General features: G+C 41.6%; 1 protein-coding gene across 3 annotated transcripts in view; it reads left to right on the forward strand.

Annotated features, from left to right (window-relative positions):
* pde1a (phosphodiesterase 1A) overlaps window positions 1–25,330 on the forward strand; it is a 414,651-nt gene that overhangs the window by 351,457 nt on the left and 37,864 nt on the right. For all 3 annotated transcript variants that reach the window (XM_033023816.1, XM_033023817.1, XM_033023818.1), the window contains 6 exons: window positions 1,860–2,000; window positions 9,996–10,096; window positions 13,667–13,792; window positions 16,108–16,209; window positions 16,337–16,457; window positions 18,972–19,053. In XM_033023816.1, the coding sequence (XP_032879707.1) occupies window positions 1,860–2,000; window positions 9,996–10,096; window positions 13,667–13,792; window positions 16,108–16,209; window positions 16,337–16,457; window positions 18,972–19,053 (673 nt within the window). The remainder of the gene's footprint in view (window positions 1–1,859; window positions 2,001–9,995; window positions 10,097–13,666; window positions 13,793–16,107; window positions 16,210–16,336; window positions 16,458–18,971; window positions 19,054–25,330) is intronic.

The raw sequence follows: 25,330 nt of genomic DNA on the forward strand, positions 1-25,330 counted from the left end.
AGATAAGGAAATGTGAGGTGTGAAAACAGGACAAGGGGAATTGGGATCAAAGAACATGTGGAATCGATCAAATAAAAAAGACTGTCTCCCTAAACTGCAAATGCACATTGATCTCAACACTCTGTGCACTCTAAACTAAATGAAGTTTCCGTTATTAGCACCAGAAGCTTTATTAGGTGTTGGCCAACCTAGATTACATATTGATCATCGGAGGACTGAGCAAGTACAATAATTTCTCACTTGCTAATACACTATACTAGAAAGAAAATCCATACATTCACTGGTGTCCTTCACATGCATTTCTAGTGGGTTATTAGACTTGCCTGTGAGAGGACAAAGAATCATGTCTGTGCTCTTCAAACCTTTGGATCAGCCCTCAGGCAAACCACTCAGGCAAACAGAAGCTAGTGTTCTTAAGCCTGGTAACTTAAATGAATTTGACATCATTAAATTTAATGATTCTCAGGATTTAGGATGAACTTATTTAATGACAGTAAATACTTGAGCGAGGAAGTCTGAACCTTCCAAACTGCCGTCAATAGATCAATGGCTGCAGGATTTCTCAGTTCTCATCTCTGGGTCGTCAATAGTTAACAAGCAATAGTGAGCAATTTCCGATCCAGGGTCAACAAGACTGTTGCAGGAAAGACACAAAGTGCTGGAGCAACCCAGTGGGTCAGGCAGCATCTCTGGAGAACATGGATAGACAGTGTTTCAGGACAAAACCCTTCCACGTCTCATTATAGTAGGGGAGAAACCTGCAATAGCTGGGTGCGACATAGCCTGGCAATAGCTGGGTGCGACATAGCCTGGCAATAGCTGGGTGCGACATAGCCTGCCAAGTGATGGGTGGATACAGATGCAGCAGAGATTGGGTTTGACCCTGACTCCGGGTGCTGTCTGTGTGGAGTTCCCCATGACTGCATGGGTTTCTCCACCTACCCTGGCTTCCTCCCACATTCCAAAAATATGCTGGTTTAAGTTATGGTAAGGATTCTTGTACTTGCCATAACCTAAATATGTATGTTACTTGGTTTCTGTAAATTGCCCCTAGTATTAAAGTGAGAAAACATAGAACTAGTGTATCGAAGGTCAGCGTGGACTCAGTGGACCAAAGGGTCTGTTTTCACGCTGTATCTCAACTAAACTAAACTAAACTAAACTAAACTAAACTTTGCGTTATTAAATACAAGTGTAAAAGCTGTGTTTTAGAAAATTGCATCCTTACATATTCAATGTAAGGTTAATGCCTATGGCTGAAAACAAGAAAACTAAAAGTAGTAGACTTAAAATGTAGTATATAATTGCATTGTCAGTATGGCAAATGGCTGATATTGCCTAATAAACATGCAAAATTGCCAATATAAAACTATCAAACACTAATCAGTTCTTAATTCTACACAACTAATTGAGTCAAACATGCCTTTTTCCCAATAGTAATATATAATAGGCTAAAGAATGTCAGATATTTCATAATATTAATCTCTTTCTGAATAATGATTGTGAATTGGACAGCGCAAGTTAATTGAAAAATTCTTATCAAATCAATTATGTGGTATTTTAATTAACTGTCATTGGGCTTTTAGAAGTATCTAGTCTACATATATAGACATGTAGAAATATTAACTGGTTATTGTTGTTTTAAACAACTAATGTTCTTTTATTGTTTGTGCAAGTTTCTTTATGGACTTTGAATTATTATTGATCGGCAGTATTTGAATGGCCAAACAATGAATCTTAACATTTTTTTATTCACAGTGCTTGGTTTTGGAATCTTAATATTTTGTAATAGTATTTAAAGTTTGTGATTGAATGCATGCTACCTCATCTCCTAATCGCAAGTATTTTTTTTAATATAGATCCCTGCGTCTTCACTAATAACTTTTGTTGAAGCCCTGGAGGCAGGTTATAGCAAGTACAAGAATCCTTACCATAACTTAATCCATGCAGCAGATGTGGCCCAGACTGTGCATTATCTCATGCTCCACACTGGCATTATGGTAAGAGATTGTCAGCATAGCTTCATTCTTTTTTGCCAGGAATGTGCATTTAGGTTTGCGCTGGATAGTTCAAAGCTTTGAGCAACAGTTTTGTTCAACTCATTCTTGGAAGATTGCCAAAAATTCAATGCAAAATCATTCGCATTGCAAGCTATTTTTGTTCTGGCATTGAAACACAACTGTTTTAAGAGGGTGACATCTAAAGCGACTGCCCAGCGGATTTTTGCTTTAATGTTTCGATGAGCATGCTGAGTAAAATGATGGTTGCCAGGATCTAACCTGAAAATACTTTCAAATGGATATATTCCAAGAAGAAACAGTCAGCATGGATTTATGAAGGGGAAATATTTCTGAATGTTTTGAGGATGTAACAAGTAGAATAGATAAGGGAGAGCCAGTGGATGTGGTGTATCTGGACTTTCAAAAAACCTTTGACAAGGTCCCACACAAGAGATTAGTGTGCAAAACTAGAACATATGGTATTTATATAACATATAACCATATAACAATTACAGCACGGAAACAGGACAACTCGGCCCTTCTAGTCCGTGCCGAACACTTATTCTCCCCTAGTCCCATCTACCTGCACTCAGACCATAACCCTCCATTCCTTTCCCGTCCATATACCTATCCAATTTATTTTTAAATGTTAAAATCGAACCTGCCTCCACCACTTCCACTGGAATCTCATTCCACACAGCTACCACTCTCTGAGTAAAGAAGTTCCCCCTCATGTTACCCCTAAACTTCTGTCCCTTAATTCTCAAGTCATGTCCTCTGGTTTGAATCTTCCCTACTCTCAATGGGAAAAGTTTATCCACGTCAACTCTGTCTATCCCTCTCATTATTTTAAAGACCTCTATCAAGTCCCCCCTTAACCTTCTGCGCTCCAAAGAATAAAGACCTAACTTGTTCAACCTTTCTCTGTAACTTAGTTGCTGAAACCCAGGCAACATTCTAGTAAATCTCCTCTGTACTCTCTCTATTTTGTTGACATCCTTCCTATAATTAGGCAACCAAAATTGTACACCATACTCCAGAATTGGCCTCACCAATGCCTTGTACAATTTTAACATTACATCCCAACTTCTATACTCAATGCTCTGATTTATAAAGGACACCACACCAAAGGCTTTCTTTACCACCCTATCTACATGAGATTCCACCTTCAGGCAACTGTGCACATTTATTCCTAGATCCCTCTGTTCAACTGCATTCCTCAACTCACTACCATTTACCATGTACGTCCTATTTTGATTTGTCCTGCCAAGATGTAGCACCTCACACTTATCAGCATTAAACTCCATCTGCCATCTTTCAGCCCACTCTTCCAAATGGCCTAAATCTCTCTGTAGACTTTGAAAATCTACTTCATTATCCACAACACCACCTATCTTAGTATCATCTGCATACTTTACTAATCCAATTTACCACACCATCATCCAGATCATTGATGTACATGACAAACAACAGTGGACCCAACACAGATCTCTGTGGCACCCCACTAGTCACCGGCCTACAACCTGACAAACAGCCATCCACCATTACTCTCTGGCATCTCCCATTCAGCCACTGTTGAATCCATCTTGCTACTCCACCATTAATACCCAACAATTGAACCTTCTTAACCAACCTTCCATGAGGAACCTTGTCAAAGGCCTTACTGAAGTCCATATAGATGACATCCACTGCTTTACCCTCATCAATTTCCAGAGTAACCTCTTCAAAAAATTCAAGAAGATTAGTCAAACATGACCTTCCAGGCACAAATCCATGTTGACTGTTCCTAATCAGACCCTGTTTATCCAGATGCTTATATATATTATCTCTAAGTATCCTTTCCACCACTGACGTCAAACTAACAGGTCTATAATTGCTAGGTTTACTCTTAGAACCCTTTTTAAACAATGGAACAACATGCGCAGTACGCCAATCCTCCGGCACTATTCCCGTTTCTAATGACAATTGAAATATTTCTGTCATAGCCCCTGCTATTTCTACATTAACTTCCCTTAATGTCCTAGGGAATATCCTGTCATGACCTGGAGACTTATCCACTTTTATATTTTTCAAAAGTGTCAGTACTTCCTCTTCTTTGAATCTCATAGTTTCCATAGCTACTCTACTTGTTTCCCTTACCTCACATAATTCAATATCCTTCTCCTTGGTGAATACCGAAGAAAAGAAATTGTTCAATATCTCCCCCATCTCTTTTGGCTCTGCAGATAGCTGTCCACTCTGACTCTCTAATGGACCAATTTTATCCCTCGTTATCCTTTTGCTATTAATATAGCTGTAGAAACTCTTTGGATTTACTTTCACCTTACTTGCCAAAGCAACCTGATATCTTATTTTAGCTTTTCTAATTTCTTTCTTAAGATTCTTTTTACATTCTTTATACTCCTCAAGCACCTCATTTACTCCATGCTGCCTATAATTATTGTAGATCTCTCTCTTTTTCTGAACCGTGTCCAATTTCCCTTGAAAACCATGGCTCTTTCCAATTTTTACTATTTCCTTTCAACCGAACAGGGACATAAAGATTCTGTACTCTTAAAATGTCATCTTTAAATGTCCTCCATTTCTCCTCCACATCCTTCCCATCAAACAAAATGTCCCAATTCACTCCTTTTAAATCCTTTCGCACTCTAAATTCTATTTGGAGTATGATATTGACATGGATAGAGAACTAGTTGGCAGACAGGAAGCAAAGAGTAGGAATTAATGGGACTTTTTCAGAATGGCAGGCAGTGACTAGTGGTGTGCTGTAAGGCTCGGTGCTGGGACCCCAGTTGTTTACAACATATATTAACGATTTGGACGAGGGAATTAAATGTAACATCTCTAAGTTTACGGATGACACAAAGCTGAGTGGCAGTGTGAGCTGTGAGGAGGATGCTATGAGGCTGCAGGGTGACTTGGAAAGGTTGGGTGAGTGGGCAGAAGCATGGGAGATGCAGTATAATGTGGATAAATGTGAGGTTATCCACTTTGGTGGCAAGAACAGGAACGCGGATTATTATCTGAATGGTGTCAGATTAGGAGAAGGGGAGATGGAACGAAACCTGGGTGAGCTTGTACATCAGTCACTGAAATTAAGCATGCAGGTACAGCAGGTAGTGAAGAAAGCCATTTGGGAGAGGATTTGAGTTTAGGAGCAAGGAGGTCCTACTGCAGTTGTACAGGGCCCTGGTGAGACCACACCTGGAGTATTGCGTGTAGTTTTGGTCTCCTAATTTGAGGAAGAACATTACTGCTATTGAGGGAATGCAGCATATGTTCACCAGGTTAATTCCCGTGATGCCGGTACTGACGTATAATGAAAGAATGGGTCGGCTGGGCTTGTATTCGCTGGAATTTAGAAGGATGAGATGGGATCTTATAGAAACATAAAATTCTTTGAGGGATAGGGGGAAAAGGGATAGGGGGAAAAAGACGGAACGGGGTACTGATTTTGGATGATCAGCCATGATCATATTGAATGGCAGTGCTGGCTGAATGGCCTACTCCTGCACCAATTTTCTATGTTTCTATGTTTATATTTGCTGTAAAAATGACCATTTCACTATGACCTGTCGAAAAGCCATTTATATCGTTTTCTAAATTGCTAATGCAAAACCATTAAATTTAAATAATTTACTATTTATACCCAACTAAATGTGTGAATCGTTAAATAGAATTCTCATTAGATACTTAATTGTAATGAAATACCATTTCCCTATGTTGATAAAAACCTTCATCCCACAGATAACTGAATAGTCTTGGAGATGCCACCCATTCATAAGAAATAGTGTATTTTGATATATTAAAGGCCCTGAGGATTAAGTACAATAGACAATATGTGCAGGAGTAGGTCATTCGGCCCTTCGAGCCAGCACCGCCATTCAATGTGATCATGGCTGATCATCCATAATCAATACCCCATTTCCGCCTTCTCCCCATATCCCCTGACTCCGCTATCCTTAAGAGCCCTATCTAGCTCTCTCTTGAAAGTATCCAGAGAACCGGCCTCCACCACCCTCTGAGACAGAGAATTTCACAGACTCACAACTCTCTGTATGAAAATGTGGTTCCTCATCTCTGTTCTAAATGGCTTACCCCTTATTCTTAAATTGTGGCCCCTGGTTCTGGACTCCTCCAAAATCAGGAACATGTTTCCTGCCTCTAGCGTGTTCAAACCCTTAATAATCTTATGTTTTAATAAGATTCCCTCCCATCCATCTAAATTTCAGGGATTACAAGCCCAGCTGCTCCATTCCCTCAGCATATGACAGTCCCGCCATCCCGGGAATTAACCTTGTGAACCTACGCTGCACTCCCTCAATAGCAAGAATGTACTTCCTCAAATTTGGAGACCAAAACTGCACACAATACTCCAGATGTGGTCTCACTAGGGCCTCACAACTGGAGAAGGATCTATTTGCTCCTATACTCAACCTCCCTTGTTATGAAGGCCTGCATGCCATTCGCTTTCTTCACTGCCTACTGTACCTGCATGCTTACTTTCATTGACTGATGAACAAGGACCCCCAGATCCCATTGTACTTCCCCTTTTCCCAACTTGACACCATTTAGATAATAATCTGCCTTCCTGTTTTTTGCTAACAAAGTGGATAACCTCACACTTATCCACATTAAACCGCATCTGCCATGCATCTGCCCACTCCCCCAACCTGTCCAATTCACCATGCATTCTCATAGCATCCTCCTCACAGTTCACACTGCCACCCAGCTTTGCGTCATCTGCAAATTTGCTAATGTTAGTTGTAATCCCTTCATCCAAATCATTAATATATATTCTAAATAGCTACGGTCCCAGCACCGAGCATTACGGTAACCCACTAGTCACTGCCTGTCATTCTGAAAGGGACTCATTAATCATTACTCTTTGTTTCCTGTCTGCCAACCAATTTTCTACCCATGTCAGTACTCTACCCCCAATACCATGTGCCCTAATTTTGCCCACTAATCACCGATGTGGGATCTTATCAAATGCTTTCTGAAATCCAGGTACACTACATCCACTGGCTCTCCCTTGTCCATTCTCCTAGTTACACCCTCAAAAAATTCCAGAAGTTTAGTTAAGCATGATTTCCCCTTCGTAAATCCATGCTGACTTGGACAGATGACTCGGACAGTTTCCCAAGACAGCAAGCCAGTTTGCAACCTGTTACATAGTATACCCCATCATAAAATGTTACATTGCAGTGCTAATTATAGAATATATATCTGTTTTGTTGTTTCAATTCCCTTCTGCATTGTGGAACTGTTTAGAACAACTGTTACACATTCCTAATGAAAGAATCAAATACAAAGACATTAGAGTTGAGGGACACTCCATTTAAATGGACTATAATTAAGGATACTAACCATACTAAAGCCGCAAGATTTAAGGCTCTTAAATGGGATTGTGTTACATGATCTATCTGTTACATTTGGTGCAAAGCAGAAACAATTAATAATAAAAATTGAAACCAAGCTCTGCCTCCAACAGAATATATGTATGATTGAAATATAAGGTATTTGAGGTAGCATAAATAAATGATCTTTTCTTTTTTTATAAAATGGGGAAAATGTAGCGAATCTGTTCTGCAATCACAGCAATGATTTTTTTGACAGGCAAGATGGATGAGAAAGATTTATAAGAGGCAACTTGGCTACATTGATAAATTGTGAAAGAGATTAGTCACATGCAGTTGTAGCATATTTTCAATTTGCTTCTTTGGATGTTTATTGATTGATCGACGTTAATAATAAATATCTTTAACCGATGTGGAAAGTGTTGAAAGCTGCAAATGAAGTCAACGGCCACTTCACAAAATTGAAAGTTTCAGAAAGATTCTGAACTAACATTAGCTAACAATGATGGCATTGTGCTCCGCACCTCAATCCTATCACACTTTCCTCTTGTGTCTGGTACTTCAGCACACAGTATTTCACTAATTCGTGGTCAACCAGAGTTTCTATCTTTTACAAACTATACTCACTTCAACTAAAGATAGACAAAAAAAGCTGGAGTAACTCAGCGGGGCAGGCAGCATCTTTGGAGAAAAGGAATGGGTGACGTTTCAGGTCGAGACCCTTCAATCTTCTTCTTCCTTCCTACTTACTTCAACTAAGCCAGGTTTATTATTCTCCAAGCTGCCTGCATGCACTGATGGTTACCCTTAAAGAGAATGTAATGGAGTATGTAATGGCACTTCACTTCCAGGCATTTAGTGACCCATTGCATCTATGCTTATTGTTAAACTATATTACATTTAGTAATATAATTAATTGAAGGAAGATATTTTATCAGCCTGATCACAAAATACATTTAATTGCTCCAAATAAATTGTTTGGTCTTCCATTCATGCATTGCAACAAACAAGGCTGCTTTTGTGCATGGGCTCAATTTTGTAATAAACACATCATCAGGTGCCCAGCTGCATTTTATGTTTAGTTTCAAGTCATTTAGATGTAAGACTTGTCATCTCAAGTGCTTTTACCACGGATACTGAAATGCTTGATAAATGTTCATTCATGTCGGTTTGTTCCTGCAACAAATTGGATTTTGCACGCAATTTACATTTGCAGGCTCCAACATGGGTATGAAGGATTAACACAAGTCTGCGCAGTGTCAGTACGTAGCATGCTAACCATGCTGTCAGCTAATTATAATGATTATAATGGTCTAAATCAAAAAGAATTGGACTGTTCAATGGCCAGACATTTCATTAGGTAGCCAGTACTATAGGTGGACGGCATCAAATAGTGCCGCTTAAAGAGACCTTGAACCTCTCAGAGGCGGTCTGCATTGTTGCTACACAAGTGCTGCCTGGAAATCTACGTGACCGTTGAAATAAGATACAAAGTGCCAGAGTAACATGGATAGGTGACAGTTCGGGTCGGGAGCCTTCATCAGACTTATCAGAAGGGTCTCGAGCTGAAAGTTCACGTTCATAAGTCATAGGAGCAGGATTAGGCCATTCGGCCCATCGAGTCTACTCTGCCATTCAATCTTGGCTAATCTATCTTTACCTCTCAACCCATAGTCATTCAGTGTAAAAACAGGCCAACCGACCAACATGCCCCATCAACACTAGTCCCACCTGCTTGCTTTTGGCCCATATCCTTCTAAACCTATCCGACCCATGTACCTGCCCAAATGTTTTTTTTTAAATCGTGATGGGATCTACTTCTATCTCCTCTGGCAGCTCGTTCCATATACTTACCACCCTTTGCTTGATTGTTAGTGTGGGTTCAGTTAACGTGTGGGGTCAGGCCTGTTCCTCTCCCCAACTCCCCTGTGCCCCAGCTGGATGCACACATATTTCTCCCCTCTCCCTCCCCTCCACCTACATTCCTTCCTCTGGCTCAACTCTTCAATTCTTTCATCTCACACCTGTTTCTTTCATCTTTGGCTTTTGTCCAATCAGCGGCCTGTCAAACCCCTGTTATCTCTCGCCTGTGTTCACCTATCACCTGCTACACATTGTCCTCCCCCCCTCTCTTCCAGCTCTTCCTTACCCCTCCCCTACAATCAATCTAAAGAAGGGTTCTGACCCGAAACATCAGCTATCTGTGATCTTCACGGATGCAGCCTGACTTGCTGAGTTACTCCAGCACTCTGTGTCTTTTTTTTTTGTAATCTAGCACCTGCAGTTCCTTATTTCAACTCCTGAGCAATCCCTTTATGCTGAGCCACTATCACAGTGAATGGGAGAAGCAGGCGGCAAGTATGGACAATGGCATTTTTGTTTAAGTGTCATGGCAATGTCCCGACTCATTCCAAATGCGTTCTCCACAGAGGTCCTGTTGCTTGGACAACTCATTGGCATTAAAGGATGGCACTTCTCGGGTTCAATGAACAGTTTGTCTCATGGCAATCAGCCATGGGTTTTTAAGATACCTTTTGTGCTTTGTGAATGATATCCAACTAATGATATCATATTTTCTCATCATGGTCGAGTAAATCACAAGCAACTTTCCCCAGTTATAACCTTTCTGTTGCAGCACTGGTTTACAGAACTGGATATCCTAGCCATGCTCTTTGCTGCCGCCATTCATGACTATGAGCATACAGGGACCACAAATAACTTCCACATTCAAACCAGGTAGGAACCAATGATGCAGAGTGACGAGAATAAAACTTACATCTGATTTTCATAAGTTTATATAACTGTACCGTATTAAAATGCTTCTGTTTGTGGATCTTTGCAGTAAAGGCAGACAAATTTCCACGCTGATTAATTCTTGGACATCAAGTGAAGGTTTTAAACTTTGTCTTGGCTGGTGGTGTTAAATGGAGAGCAGTGCTGAGTGGATGGACTTTCACTGGATTCCTTTGATGGAATGGTTTGGCACAAAGATGAATGAAAAAGATTTTTGGGTGGAGGTTCAGTTCTATATCACCTTCTTTGCATCGCAACTCCAATTTGTATCGTAAAGTCTTCAGAAACCAGGGCTCACATTACATTGCAGAATGCTATATGTTGAGGTCCGTTTTTTCTCGTGGCTAATTTTTCAACAATTATTTGTGTGGCTTCCTAAGCAATGTACTTCTGGAGATCTGCAAGAGTAACAAATATCTTGACATGTTCCATGACATAAAAACGTAGAAACATAGAAAATAGGTGCAGGAGTAGGCCATTCAGTCCTTCGAACCGTCACCGCCATTCAATATGATCATCCAAAATCAGTACCCCATTCCTGCTTTTTCCCCATACCCCTTGATTCCGTTAGCCCCAAGAGCTATATCTAATTCTCTGTTGAAAACACCCAGTGAATTGACCACCACTGCCTTCTGTGGCAGAGAATTCCACAAATTATGGGTGAAAAAGCTTTTCCTCATCTCAGTCTTCCTAAATGGCCTACCCCTTATTCTTAAACGTACCACTTTTCAAGAGAGAGCTAAATAGGGCTCTTAAAGATAGCGGAGTCAGGGGATATGGGGAGTAGGCAGGAAAGGGGTACTGATTGGGGATGATCAGCCATGATCACATTGAATGGCGGTGCTGGCTCGAATGGCCTGCTCCTGCACCTATTGTCTAAACTGTGACCCTTGCTTCTAGAATCTTAAGGAATAACGTTTCTCAAAATGAAATAAGCCTGTACCTTCTGCCTGCAGTTTCTAGTCTAGAATTTCGGTCATGCCCAGAAGCTCCATCCCAATTCAGTCCAAATATGGCTACCGGTTAAATTAAGTTAAAGTAAATGTCCCATTACTGAAGACCAGCTGGCATGCCACAGATCACAATCACAATCAATCACAATCACAATAATACTTTATTAGCCAAGTATGTTTTGCAACATACGAGCAATTTAATTTGCCAAGTCAGTCATACAAATAAAAAGCAACAGAACACATAAAACACATTTTAGACTCCTCCACATTCCTCACTGTGATGGAAGGCGAAAAAAAAAGTTCAATCCCTTCCCTTTGCTCGGGGGCCTCGAGCCCTCCATTGACGAACTTGACTCCCGTATCCGGCGGCGTTTTGGGCCCTCCGCGTCAGGGCGATCCAGATCCTGCATCAGGGGAATGTCAGCTCCCCCGTGCCGGGCGATTGAACCCCGTGTTGGGGCTGGTCGACCCACTGCGTTGGTCGGAGCTCCCAACTGGCCTCTCCCGACTGCAAGCTTTTGATAGTAAGTCCGCAGGCCGTGGTTGGAGCGATCCCAAGGTCAGTCCGAGGTAGGTAGGCCCCAGAGCGACCAGAGACGCGACCTGGAAACATCGCGTCTCTGGCAAGGTAGGAAACTGAAAAAAAAACAGTTTCCCCCTCCCCCTACATAAAACAAACCGGAGAACATTTACATAGATTTATAAAATGCAGTAAAAATAAAAAAAAGATGAAAAAACAAATGACATTTTACAATGACATTTTATAAAAAGAAACATCAGAAAGTTGTTAGTTGCCAGCGTGTATGGAAGTCATTCAAATGCCATTACTGTATGGCAGCTGGTATACTTGTCGCACAATAGGCACATGTAGGTGGTACAGCAACCAACACAATGCATTCTTAATAAAAAGACTGGAGTAACTCAGCGGATCAGGCAGCATCTCTGAAGAACATGGATAGGTGACGTTTCGGGTTGAGACTCTTCGTCATTAATAACCCTTCTTGTTATTACGTTTTCACATAAATGAAAATCACTTCATCTCTTTTAAGTCAATGAGAACAATGTGAAATGTTACATATCTATGTTCTCCTGGGTTGCTGCCTGACCCACTGAGTTATAGGAGTAGAATTAGATCATTCGGCCCATCGAGTCTACTCTGCCATTAATTCATGGCTCATCTTTGCCTCCTAATCCCGTTTTCCTGCCTTCTCCCTATAACCCTTGACATCTGTTCTAATCAAGAAGTTACAGGAGTTACTAGGAGTACCCTAGCTTGTCGTGCCTGTTTTTGTAAACCAGCATCTGCAGTTCCTTTTTTTAACTAATGGACTCTTAAGTGTGTCAAGCAATCATATTAATGCCGGCCCACAGAGTTCCTTTAACTATTTGCACATTTTATATTATATTATATTTTACTATGTTACATTTTGTATTATAAGATTTTTTCCACCATTTTATTGTTTCTGAGGAGGGGGGGGTTAGCTCATAATTATTTTATTTTATTACTGTATTTCTGTCAATTTGTATTTTGGCTTTCAAGCTATTAGATTCACAAGCTGCAAATTTTTAAAAGTCATTAACGGACTCACCTGATGATCTCCATGGCTTGTGGCTTGTCATTCACTCATATCTTTGTTTTGCCAAGTGTTTTTAAGAAAATAGGCAAATTTCATTTATCTAATTAATAATTAGATAATGAGTACCTTAGTCGTGAGCCAGGAGATGGGCAGAAAGACGATACTTATTCCATTAGTGAAGGCTCACTTTAATTTAGGTGATAATTCACCATATTGGCAGTCTGCTGTGAGATATGACCAGTCAAAATATTCCAGCTATTTTTATCCAGTGACTTAAACCTTACGATCAAATAAAACTTAATACCAGTTATTGAACTGCTCCAGCTTGGTCATTATTTATTGATGCTACTAAGTTATCTTGTGGATTATCTATTAAGATCCCAGCAAGGTTCCGAGAGATAACCAGACTAATCTTAGTGAGCCTTCCAGATAATGTTATTAAATAACATCCTTTACTATTTACTATTTTAATTTCAACATTATAGCACATTGGTGCAATGGTATAGTTGCTGCCTTACAGCGCCAGAGACGCGGGTTCAATCCCGACAGTGGGTGTTGTCTGTACAGAGTTTGTACGTTCTCCCCGTGACTGCGGGGGTTTTCTCCGAGATCTTCAGTTTCCTCCCACTCTCCAAAGATGTACAGGCTTGTAGGCTAATTGACTTGGTATAAGTGTAAATTGTCCCTCGTGTGTGTAGCATTGTGTTAATGTGCGGGGATCGCTGGTTGGCGCAGACTCGGTGGGCTAAAGAGCCTGTTTCCGCACTGTGTCTCTAAACATCTCTCTGAGTAACTCCTGATATCATTTTTAACTCCATGCTGTCAACTCAAATGGATTAGTTCTTCCACTAAAATAAAACAAAGGACATATTTCAGTTATTCATAGTTTTAGTGTCTATTTACTATCAGATGATTTGTCGGCATTTTCACCCTGAACAAAGTAGTTAATGTAAATTACAATATGCTGTTTAATTTACTAACAGATCAGGTGTAGCTACTTTGTACAACGATCGATCTGTTCTTGAAAACTATCACGTGAGCGCTGCGTACCGATTAATGCAGGAAGAGGAAATGAACATCATGTGCAATTTGACGAAAGATGATTGGAGGTAAGGTGAGACAGTTTGGGAATAAACACTGGATGAGCCGTGGTATAAATCCAAGTCTCTGAGCTTTGGGTGTCATTATATATTTGGTGTTACACCAAGAGACCAGGCAGCCTTAGGGCAATGAACACACCTGAGAGCGTAATGGCAATATTTTACACATAGTGTTAAGGGTGGGTGGAGGGTATGATTTGGACAAGAATGTTTGCGCCATTTACAGTGGCTTGCAAAAGTTTTCATACCCCTTGAACTTTTCCACATTTTGTCACGTTACAACCACAAACGTAAATGTATTTTATTGGGATTTTATGTGATAGACCAACACAAAGTGGTGCATAATTGTGAAGTGGAAGGGAAATGATACATGGTTTTCAAATATTTTTACAAATAAAAAACTGAAAAGTGTGGCGTGCAAAGGTATTCAGCCCCCCTGAGTCAATACTTTGTAGAACCACCTTTCGCTGCAATTACAGCTGCAAGTCTTTTGGGGTATGTCTCTACCAGCTTTGCACATCTAGAGACTGAAATTTTTGCCCATTCTTCTTTGCAAAATAGCTCAAGCTCAGTCAGATTGGATGGAGAGCGTCTGTGAACAGCAATTTTCAAGTCTTGCCAGAGATTCTCAATTGGATTTAGGTCTGGACTTTGACTGGGCCATTCTAACACATGAATATGCTTTGATCTAAACCATTCCATTGTAGCTCTGGCTGTATGTTTAGGGTCGTTGTCCTGCTGGAAGGTGAACCTCCGCCCCAGTCTCAAGTCTTTTGCAGACTCTAACAGGTTTTCTTCCAAGATTGCCCTGTATTTGGCTCCATCCATCTTCCCATCAACTCTGACCAGCTTCCCTGTCCCTGCTGAAGAAAAGCATCCCCACAGCATGATGCTGCCACCACCATGTTTCACAGTGGGGATGGTGTGTTCAGGGTGATGTGCAGTGTTAGTTTTCTGCCACACATAGCGTTTTGCATTTAGGCCAAAAACTACAATTTTGGTCCCATCTGACCAGAGCACCTTCATCCACATGTTTGCTGTGTCCCCCACATGGCTTGTGGCAAACTGCAAACGGGACTTCTTATGGCTTTTTTTCAACAATGGCTTTCTTCTTGCCACTCTTCCATAAAGGCCCGATTTGTGGAGTGCACGACTAATTCTCCCACCTGAGCTGTGGATCTCTGCAGCTCCTCCAGAGTTACCATGGGCCTCTTGGCTGCTTCTCTGATCAATGCTCTCCTTGTCCGGCCTGTCAGTTTAGGTGGATGGCCATGTCTTGGTAGGTTTGCAGTTGTGCCATACTCTTTCCATTTTCAGATGATGGATTGAACAGTGCTCTGTGAGATGTTCAAAGCTTGGGATATTTTTTTATAACCTAACCCTGCTTTAAACTTCTCCACAACTTTATCCCTGACCTGTCTGGTGTGTTCCTTGGGCTTCATGATGCTGTTTGTTCACTAATGTTCTCTAACAAACCTCTGAGACCTTCACAGAACAGCTGTATTTATACTGAGATTAGATTACACACAAGTGGACTCTATTTACTAATTAGGTGACTTCTGAAGGCAATTGGTTGCACTGGATTTTATTTAGGGGTATCAGAGTAAAGGGGGCTGAATACTTTTGCACGCCACACTTTTCAGTTTTTTATTTGTAAAAAAATTTGAAAACCAGGTATCATTTTCCTTCCACTTCACAATTATGCGCCACTTTGTGTTGGTCTATCACATAAAAACCCAATAAAATACATTTACGTTTGTGGTTGTAACGTGACAAAATGTGGAAAAGTTCAAAGGGTATGAAAACTTTTGCAAGCCACTGTAGAAGGCTGCCTAAATGTTGATTAGAGGGGTCAGGTAGCTGCACAACATCCCCACCAGATCTTCAAACACGTAGCTGCCTGCATATCTATCAGGATCAGAAAACTGACACATGAGCTCTGTGCTTAGTTACGTAGATCCAGATGCAGCAGATATTAGTGCCATCCACGGGTTAAAGGGTGATTATTCATGACATTGTTCTAACCTAAGCTAATTGGCCAAAATAGCAGAAAAGTCCCATTCTTCAATTTAATAACAAGAATTAATCCTGTACGTTTGACTTGAGTGTGAATATTCAGACATGCTGGCACGTCAGCTTTTAAGCTGTACCTCAGGGTTGACCTGCAGTAAGTCATGGGAACTTTCGGAGTTCAGCACCTTTTTATGTATTTTCCCATTCTTTTTATTCTAGACATGGAAAGAAAGCTAGATGCCAGATCTATTCTTGTATTTTTGCATTATCAGCTAGTCATAGCATCACGTCATGTTTTATAAATCAAACAGGGATCTGCGATCTTTGGTGATAGAAATGGTTTTATCAACCGACATGTCTTGTCATTTCCAACAAATCAAGACCATGAGAAATACTTTACAGCAGCCTGAAGGGTGAGACAATCTCCTTTTCTTGCCAATTTCTTGCAAAAACAGAAAGCTTATAACCATGTCATATGCAATACAGTTTACTCACAGTCCTTCAATGCAGCAACTCAGTTCAATGCCCTTGATGTTTCAGGACTGACAAAGCTAAAGTCATGTCACTAATGCTGCATGCCGCAGATATAAGCCACCCTGCAAAGTCCTGGGATCAGCACTACCGGTGGACAATGACATTGATGGAAGAATTCTTTAGACAGGTAAAGGCTTGATGTTGATGTTAAGCACACATGCTCTAAGAACCTCTTTCATTCAATATGTATTTTATTACAGAAATTGTGTTTTTATCAAGCCAACGTCATGTCAGGAGAATATTGTGCAACAGTTAATGAAAAACATACTGTTCATTGTCCGATCCCAAGCACAGATCCCAACACAACCTTGAGATACCCATGTTTGTTACAGTTCTCACACCCTATCTTAACTCAGCAAGGCAGTGAGTCACATTATTTCCTGTTTGCCAAGATTTGTGTCAAGATTATCAAGGTTATTAATAGGAAATGTTTTGAGAGATATGGTCCAAATGCAGGCAGGGGGGACTAGGGTAGATGGGGCATCTTGGTCGGCATGGGCACTTTGAGCCGAAGAGCCTGTTTCTGTGCTCTATGACTCTATGACTGCAACTGTCAATGAAGACTGGTTCAACATTTGCGACTCCCCAATGTTAAAGATGTTAGCCTGAGGAGGAGGATTGATTGCCCAGTGTCTGCTCAAGGTTAGTTTCAGTGTGTAATTTAGCTGCCTTGTGAGCAGATGTTAACATTGCTCTGCATTTTACAAATCCAACACAGCAATCAATTACCCCAAGATGCACATTACATGGAGGCATCCCCTGAACTAAGCTACATTATATCACAGGAGAAGTAGCATTGTTGAATGGAGACATGATTAGTACAGGAGTCAGCGGTTATGGGGGGAAGGCAGGAGAATGGGATTAGGAGGGAGAGATAGATCAACCATGATTGAATGGCAGAGTAGACTTGATGAGCCAAATGGCTGAATCCTACTCCTATCACATGATCTTATGACATGAGATCTTTCTCATGCTTAACAGCTTGCTAGGTGTCAGGTATTAATTTAATGCTCTGAGTGCATTGTTAGTCCATTTGCAATTAATGATTGAGTGTGAATATGCAGACATGCTGGCACTACCACTTGGGACATTTACAGGATTTGGATATTTCAGTTAAAATAAATTAATTTTGATTTTAATTTCCCATTTCTTTTTAAATATTAATGCTGATGACGTATAGTAGACTTTGTAGATCTTGCAGCACAAGGTGAAAAGATGAAGGGTAATGATGTAATGTTTTGTGATGGTGACACTGGTCCATGAGAAACAAGGTTGCTCATGCCTCAAAGATAATCAGCAATCATTGGCCTGTATTCCAGATAATAGTCTAATTAAAAGTAAAATTTTATCTCTCCACTTAAGAAAAAATAAGAAGACATCCTCACTTTAAATCACGCTGATTTTTTTAAACGAAATAATAACTGCAAGAAATTAACATTAAAAAAAATTCTGATCTGTCCTAACGGCATGTAATAATTACCCAATCAAAACTAGAAGAAAGCTCAGTACTTAAAAAATCGCAATCAATCTTCCTAATGCAATCAGTGCAGTCGAAGGGGGAAAATTGAGAAAACAACAAAGTGCTTTAGATTCCAAATTTATTTTGACCTGCATCTTTCCATGGGCACACTTACTTAGAGGATGTTTCCACTAGTGGGAGAGACTAGGATTAGGAGAGTCTAGCCTGCACCTCCAGACTCAGGAACAGCTTCTTTCCCAGAGCTATAGCTGCTCTGAACCGGCCCTGCTGAGTGCCCCCCACCCCCACGACTATCTCCCTCAGATGGTCACGTCGCACAGACACATCTGCACTTTAGTCTGTTTTGACTATTTTACTGTTGTAATGTTCTTTGCACAAACCATGTTCTCGGGGTATCTAAACCTAAATTTTAGTAGTTACTTAAGTTATGATGTCGGATGGAAGCTGCATACCCAAATCTCGTTGCACTTATGTGCAATGACAATAAAAGATATTATTATTATTATTATTATTATTATTATTATTATTATTATTATTATTATTATTATTATTATTATTATTATTATTATTATTATTATTATTATTATTAGAGGTCATAGCCTCAGAAATAAAGGATGTTATTTTAGGAAGGAGATGAGGAGGAATTTCTTTAGAGGGTGGTGAATCTGTGGAATTATTTGCCACAGAAGGCTGTGGAGGCCAAATCAGTGAATAGGTAGATTCGTGATTAGTACAGGTGACAGAGGATACGGAGAGAAGGCAGGAGAATGGAGCTAGGACGGAGAGATAGATCAGCCATGCTTGAATGGCAGAGTAGGCTTGATGGGACGAATGGCCTAATTCTACTATTCTTTATGACCTTATGACCCTAAATATATTTAGGTTATTGATCAGCTGTGAACGGACTATTGAACGAACAGCTAAACTCTTAGATACTGTTTAATCTCGCTGAGTACATCTGGTTCTCACGAGAAAGTCATGTTAATGAAAATGGTGATATTATTTGCTTCAGGACACCATTCGCAGCAGATAATTACACAATTCTCATCCCGCTGCCCCACAAAACATGCATGCAGATTTACAATTGCATTATCTGTTCTTTTAAATATATATAGTTGTTTTCTTTTAACGTAATGATTTGTTTCATTATTCGCTCTGCAGGGTGACAATGAGGCAGACTTAGGGTTGCCATTTTCTCCACTTTGTGACCGAAAATCCACAATGGTGGCTCAATCTCAGATCGGTAAGTCTTTGCATTTGTAACGTCTGGAACGTGAATAATAAATTATTCTGAAAGGGGTGGAGTGACTATATCAAGGTTCTTGGTGTTTGGGCTAAATACATGTTTTCCCAGGTGGGAGGGAAAATATTTAATAGGAACCTGAGGAGCAACATTTTCACACAGTGGTTGGTGGGTTTCTAGAACGACCTGCCTGAGAAAGTAGTTGAGGTAGGTACAATAACAACATTTGAAAGATATTTGGACAGGTACATGGATAGAAAGGATTTAGAGAGATATGGGCCAAGTGCAGATAAATGGGATCTGCTTAATGGGGCATTTTGTCGACATGGACAGGTTTGGCCAAAGTCATGTTTCCATGCTGTATGACTCTATGACTCTTGCTTATCACATGGGCAAGAATTTCTTCAGTACTGTCCCACTGTTATAACTTTGTTAAAGACTGCCAAAGACAATGCTGGAAATGTCCTCCAATATCAATGTCCACTCCTGCCCTCACCCCTATCCCTGGCGATATTTCTGCTTGTTCCTTCATTCCCGCCTCCCCTCTCTCCCTCTTTACTGATCCTTCCATCCAACTCTGATACAGTTACAAACTGAGAGCATCAGCGAGGCACTTCCCAGCACGTATCTTTTATGCCATCAATTCCAGTTGACTGATGACATTTAGTAGCTGATTTAGAGTCTCTAGTGACTAAAGAGTCCCTCTCAGGAGTTGGTTCATCAACTGCCTGCACATTTACCTTTGATGTACCGTAGACTTTAAACTTTAGAGAAACAGGCCCTTTGCCCCACCAGGTCTGTGCTGACTAACGATTACCCCGTACACTAACATTATCCTACACACTAAGGAAAATTTACAATTATTACTGAAGCCAATTAACCTACTAACTTTGCAGTGTGGGAGGAAACTGGAGCATCCGGTGAAAAACCCATGCGGTCACATGTACGGGTCAAACTCCATACAGACAGCACCCTTAGACAGGATGAAACTCGTGTCCAGAGACAGCAACTCCACCACTGTGTCACCCACATGTACCTTGGTATATGTGACAATAATAAACCAAAACCTAAGCCGAATAAAACACTTTCATCTGAGTTAATGCCATCTTTGCTTCCTCTGGTGGACATTCCCTTAAACTGTTCAGTCTCTGCACAGAGGCACACATAATAAAGCCTCTGCATCAGTGTCAGAGACTGTGTAGAGAGTGTATGGTTTTCCTCCCACATCCCAAAGTAATGCAGGTTAGCAGATTAAGTAATTCGTGTACATTTTTCATAGTGTGTAGGTGAGTGGCAAATTGATGAGAATGTAGGGAGAATAAAAACAATGGGATTAGTGCAGGGTTAGTGTAAATGGGTGGTTGATGGTGGATTTGACCTCAGTGGGCTAAAGGCTGTTTCCTTATTGTAGCTCTCAATGCTTCAATGGTACTTTTTTGTCCCATGTATCTGGATACAGTGAAATTCTTTGTATTGCATTCAATTCAGTATAATATTACTTCACATAAACACAATCATTCCTGAGTACAAGGGTACAACGATTGCAATGTAAAGCCCCTTTCCCACTTACGTATCCTTGAGGCGCGAAGGACGCGCGCGATTTCATGCGCCCGCACAGCCGTCTGGAGCGCGTGACGTCATTTGAAGATGGACACAAAATGCCGGAGTAACTCAGCAGGACCGGCAGCATCTCTGGAGAGAAGGAATGGATGATGTTTCGTGTCGAGACTCTTCTTCTGTCTGAAAGAAGGGACTTGACCCGAAACGTCACCCATTGCTTCTCTCCAGAGATGCTGCCGGTCCCGCTGAGTTACTCCAGCATTTTGTGTCTATCTTCAATTTTCTTGGCCCCGCTCCGGGAGTAGAAGTGGGGGCGGATCCGGACCGCAACGGCCGTGAGCCCCAGGCCGAGTTCGGCGATCGTTTGCCCGCTTCTGCTGCTGTTGAAGGTGAGACGTTGCGTCGCGCCAGGGTCTTGGGCCTGTCCCACTTTGGCTGTCAATTCCGCGACAGGCTGTTGGCGCGCAAAGATTTCATTTGTTACAAAAATTTTGGAGCCCCGCGCGATGTCGCGCACAACTACATACCCCTCCGCGCTTCTCAGTGGGACCGGCCTCGCGCAGCCATATGATGCCCGTGCGCCTCAACGCGACGACGAGGTCACGTAATTTGCATGCCAAGGACACGTAAGTGGGACAGGCCCTTAAGACTAGTAGATTACACAATGTCATCATGTTTCTGGCGCCATTTGTATTAATCAAGTTTCACAGTTCTTAAAAATATAGTCTTACCCTGGTCTAAAAGGCCTGTTGTCCTGGCGGTGCTGCAGGGATTGGCCTGGCTTGGCGTTGCTGTTGATGCCTTCCACCGCGGCATTGTCGCAGGCTGAGTCCGATCTGCATTCTCGGCTGACCTCTGTGGGGCCTCCAGCTATGACTGTGATTCTGACCTTTGAACTGCCAGGACATTGGCATGTCCTTGCAGGAACACTCTTCTTGATGAAAGAACCGAATGCAATGGCCACAGCTGGTATGGAGTTCAAGAATGGAGTTTAGGAGTGGCACGGTGGCGCAACGGTAGAGTTGCTGCCTTACAGGGCTTTCAGCATCAGAGACCTGGGTTCGATCCCGACTACGGGTGCTGTCTGTACGGAGTTTGTAACCGTAACCGTGGGGATTTTCTCCGAGATCTTTGGTTTCCTCCAAAGATATACAGATTTGTAGGTCAATTGGCTTTCTACAAATATAAATTGTCCCTACAGTGTGTAGGATAGTGTTAATGTGCGGGGATCGCGGGTCAGCGCGGTCTCAGTGGGCCGAAGGGTCTGCTTCCATGCTGTATCTCTAAACTAAACTAAACTAAACTAAACTAAACTAAACTAAACTAAACTAAACTAAACTAAACTAAACTAAACTAAACTAAACCAAACTGCACATCAGCTGTGAGAGGAAAGGCTATTTTCCATGGTTCAAATATATGGAAACTGAGGCTGATGTCTATAAAGGTCTCATGTGCGACAGGGTTATCTAGCCTTCCAGATAAACAGTGTTTATATCTGCCCGGCAGTGGAGAATAATCCTCTCCTCAATCAATAAACTTCCCCAAGTACTTTCTCCAAGACAGTGAAGGATTAGTCTTTGGGATGTGGGAGGAAAATGGAGCTCCCGGTCACATGGTCACAGGGAGAACATGCAAACTCCACACACAGATAGCACCCGAGGTCAGGATCGAACCCGCGACTCTGATGCTGTGCGGCAGCTGCTCTACCAGCTGCGTCACTGTCCCAGCCATCCTGGCCCAACTTTCCAGGTGTAAATGTGATAACAGTTCTGGTCTAAAGCAGCAGTATTAAGGCTTGGCTGGAGGTTTGGATATGCAAGGAAACAGGTGTAACATTAAGAGATTAGCAATCAGTGTCAATCAAGGTGAAATGTGTCGGAAAGTTCACATTGTGCCTTTCTGCATGGTACGAGGAGAGACTGCCTCATTGTACCTCTGCAATGTTTCTGTTGCTACTTTAAACTCAAGTTTCCTCATTAGTTTAATTTAGAGACGTAGTATGGAAAGAGATTCTTCGACCTACCGTGTCCATGCTAGTCAACCATCACCTGATTACACGAGTTCTACAGTATGTTATCCCACTTTATCATCCGCTCACTACACCTCATGGGCAATTTTTGCAGAGGAAAATTAACCGATAAGTTGCACATCTTTAGGATGTGGAAGGAAACCGGAACATCCAGAAGAAACCAAAGCGATTGTAGGGAGAAGATACAAACTCCACACAGGATTGAACCTAGATCTCTAGCTGTGAGGCAGCAGCTGCATCAGCTGTGCCACTGTGCAACCTTGAGTTGTCTTCACAGCATTAATATAGTGATAGATTTACACAAAGTGCTGGAATACATCAGCGATTCAGGCAGCATCTCTGGAGAAGAAGGGTAAGTGACGTTTTGGGTTGGGACCCTTCTTCAGACTGAAAGTAGGGGGTGGAGGGAGGGGACGATGAGCTGGAGGTGAGAAAAGACCAGGACCAGTCAGGGCCAGCCACAAGTGACCTCAGAGTGGGTAGTGTGTGGTAGGTCCATCGTTCGTGAGGGGAGGTGTGATCTCAAGAGAGATATAATGTGGTAAACCGTGTAGCTGGTTAAATAACTAGGATGAAGGAAGGGGCAAGAGGGGAGGGGAGTGTTAGTAGAAATTACTTAAAATTAGGGAATTGTCAGCTACCCAGTGAAATATGAGGTGCTGTTCCTCCAATTTGTGTGTGGCCTCACCCTGGCAAAATAGGAGGCCCAGGACAGAGAGGTCAGTATGGGATGGGAAGGGGAGTTGAAATGGTTGTCAACCGGGAGATCCCGTAGACCTAGGTTGACTGGTCAGTGAAACGGTTACCATGTCTGCTTTGTTCTCGACGATGTTCAGGAGCCCACATCGAGAACACTAGTATGCAACATGTGAAAAGGGAAGAGCCGCTAAGAAGTTTTGCAGACACCTTTGATTTTGTTGGCTACCAATATTCTCAATGTGAAACTTTCAGCCCCTTTACCTATTCTCCAAACCCTGCTTACAATAGCACTCTCCATAGATCCAAGGCGTTAAAGATAGATAATAAAAGCGCTTTCTCACGGGGCGACTTGACGCAAGATGTAACCAGAGTGAAGTGGTCGTGGTCTAGCACGATATCACACGATATAACGGGGGGTAGATAAAGAGTTCCCACGGTACTCGGCATTTCTGTTATTTGTGCGAGTGACTTGTCCGTCTCCCGAGCTTTCCCGTTAAATCTTGAATGAACATCGTGAACTACACGTGGCACAAATGATGTCACTTTTTTTTTCACACACTATAAATATCCTCCCTTGGTTGAATTGGCTCATTTGGAGACATGCCTATACTAAGTAGTTTCGAGTACAGGATGGTGGTTTTTTTCATTGACGCGCTGTATGCAGCAGCCCACTATGTGCATCGAGGACGCTTGCGTGAAGGCAGAAGGGAGAGATTAATTAAAAAGAGAATTAAGAGGAAGTCTCACTGGGTGTGAAAGAGCAAAGAGGCCATCTCTGCGCTTACTACAATTCACAATTGGGGAGTGTGCCGTGGCAGGACAGCTATATTGATGGGTAGCCGACCACAGGAACACTACTGCATGTTAGCAGAAATGCATAGCAAATAAGCTGACTTTCTAGTGTTGTCCTCTGAAAAGTGCTTCCTATAAGATGTTCGTCCGCAAAACCTGCCATTTAGCACATTGCATTGTCCCTTTTAATGCCTGAGTTTAGGCTTGTTGCGGAGGTTAATGAATATAATGTGTTTAAAATAATCTAGCGTGCCTCATTTGTTGATTTTCGTGTTTGCGAGGCCCTTTTATAGACAAATGTTTGGTGTGATGCACCTTCTCTCAATATGTGCAAGAAGTCGTCTTTTTATATTGTCAAATAGGAATAAAGACTTTGTCTCACATTTACCGTGCTGATTGGCTTATTTTATTTTCTACCGAGAGGTGAAACTTTCAAACGTTTAAATAGATCAACAATTGATGGACCTGAACACTCAAAAATGAAACTTAATGAAAATGTGATTATATCACCTCCCTTCAACTATTTTGTGTTTCAGCATGAGAGGGATTATAACATTAGAGACATTCATCTTGTAGTGATGTGTTAATGAAGAATTGCAGACATCAAGCTGATAGTAAAAAATATATTTATTTAACAATGAGGTAAACAAGCACTGACAATCAAACTGCTGAGGTAAAAGCTTTATCACACTTCAGGCTATCATAAAATGTGGAGCCACCAACAGAAACAAAGTAATGCCCAAGAGGAAAAGACACACATATTAACATACAGACATTTATAAAGGATATTGAGAACACCTTTTTTACTCACCTTCTGTCCACTCTGTCCAGCTTCCGGGTTTACCGTTCGCAGGGGTTCCCATGGTAACCGCAAGAGTTATTACGGATATCGCACGGATATCGCACTGGACACTACGTTCATATAATGTTGCAATGCTCAACCACAAGTGTACAAGTCACTCTTGGAGAAATTCAAGCTTGCTTGAATTTTCTCCCGAGTCACCAAGTTACACGATTACCTGCCGTTAGCGCCACGGTGGTCCACGGTGGTCCACGGATGCCGTACTGTTATCGCACGAGGTTCCCACGATGTTAAACTCTGGTTAACTCTTGCGTCAAGTCGCCCCGTGAGAAAAGCCTTTAACACCAACTTGGGAGATAACCATGCAAGTGTTCAGCAACCACCAAAAATGAAAA

Source organism: Amblyraja radiata, chromosome 7 (genome assembly GCF_010909765.2).
Source record: "Amblyraja radiata isolate CabotCenter1 chromosome 7, sAmbRad1.1.pri, whole genome shotgun sequence".
NCBI lineage: Eukaryota > Metazoa > Chordata > Chondrichthyes > Rajiformes > Rajidae > Amblyraja > Amblyraja radiata.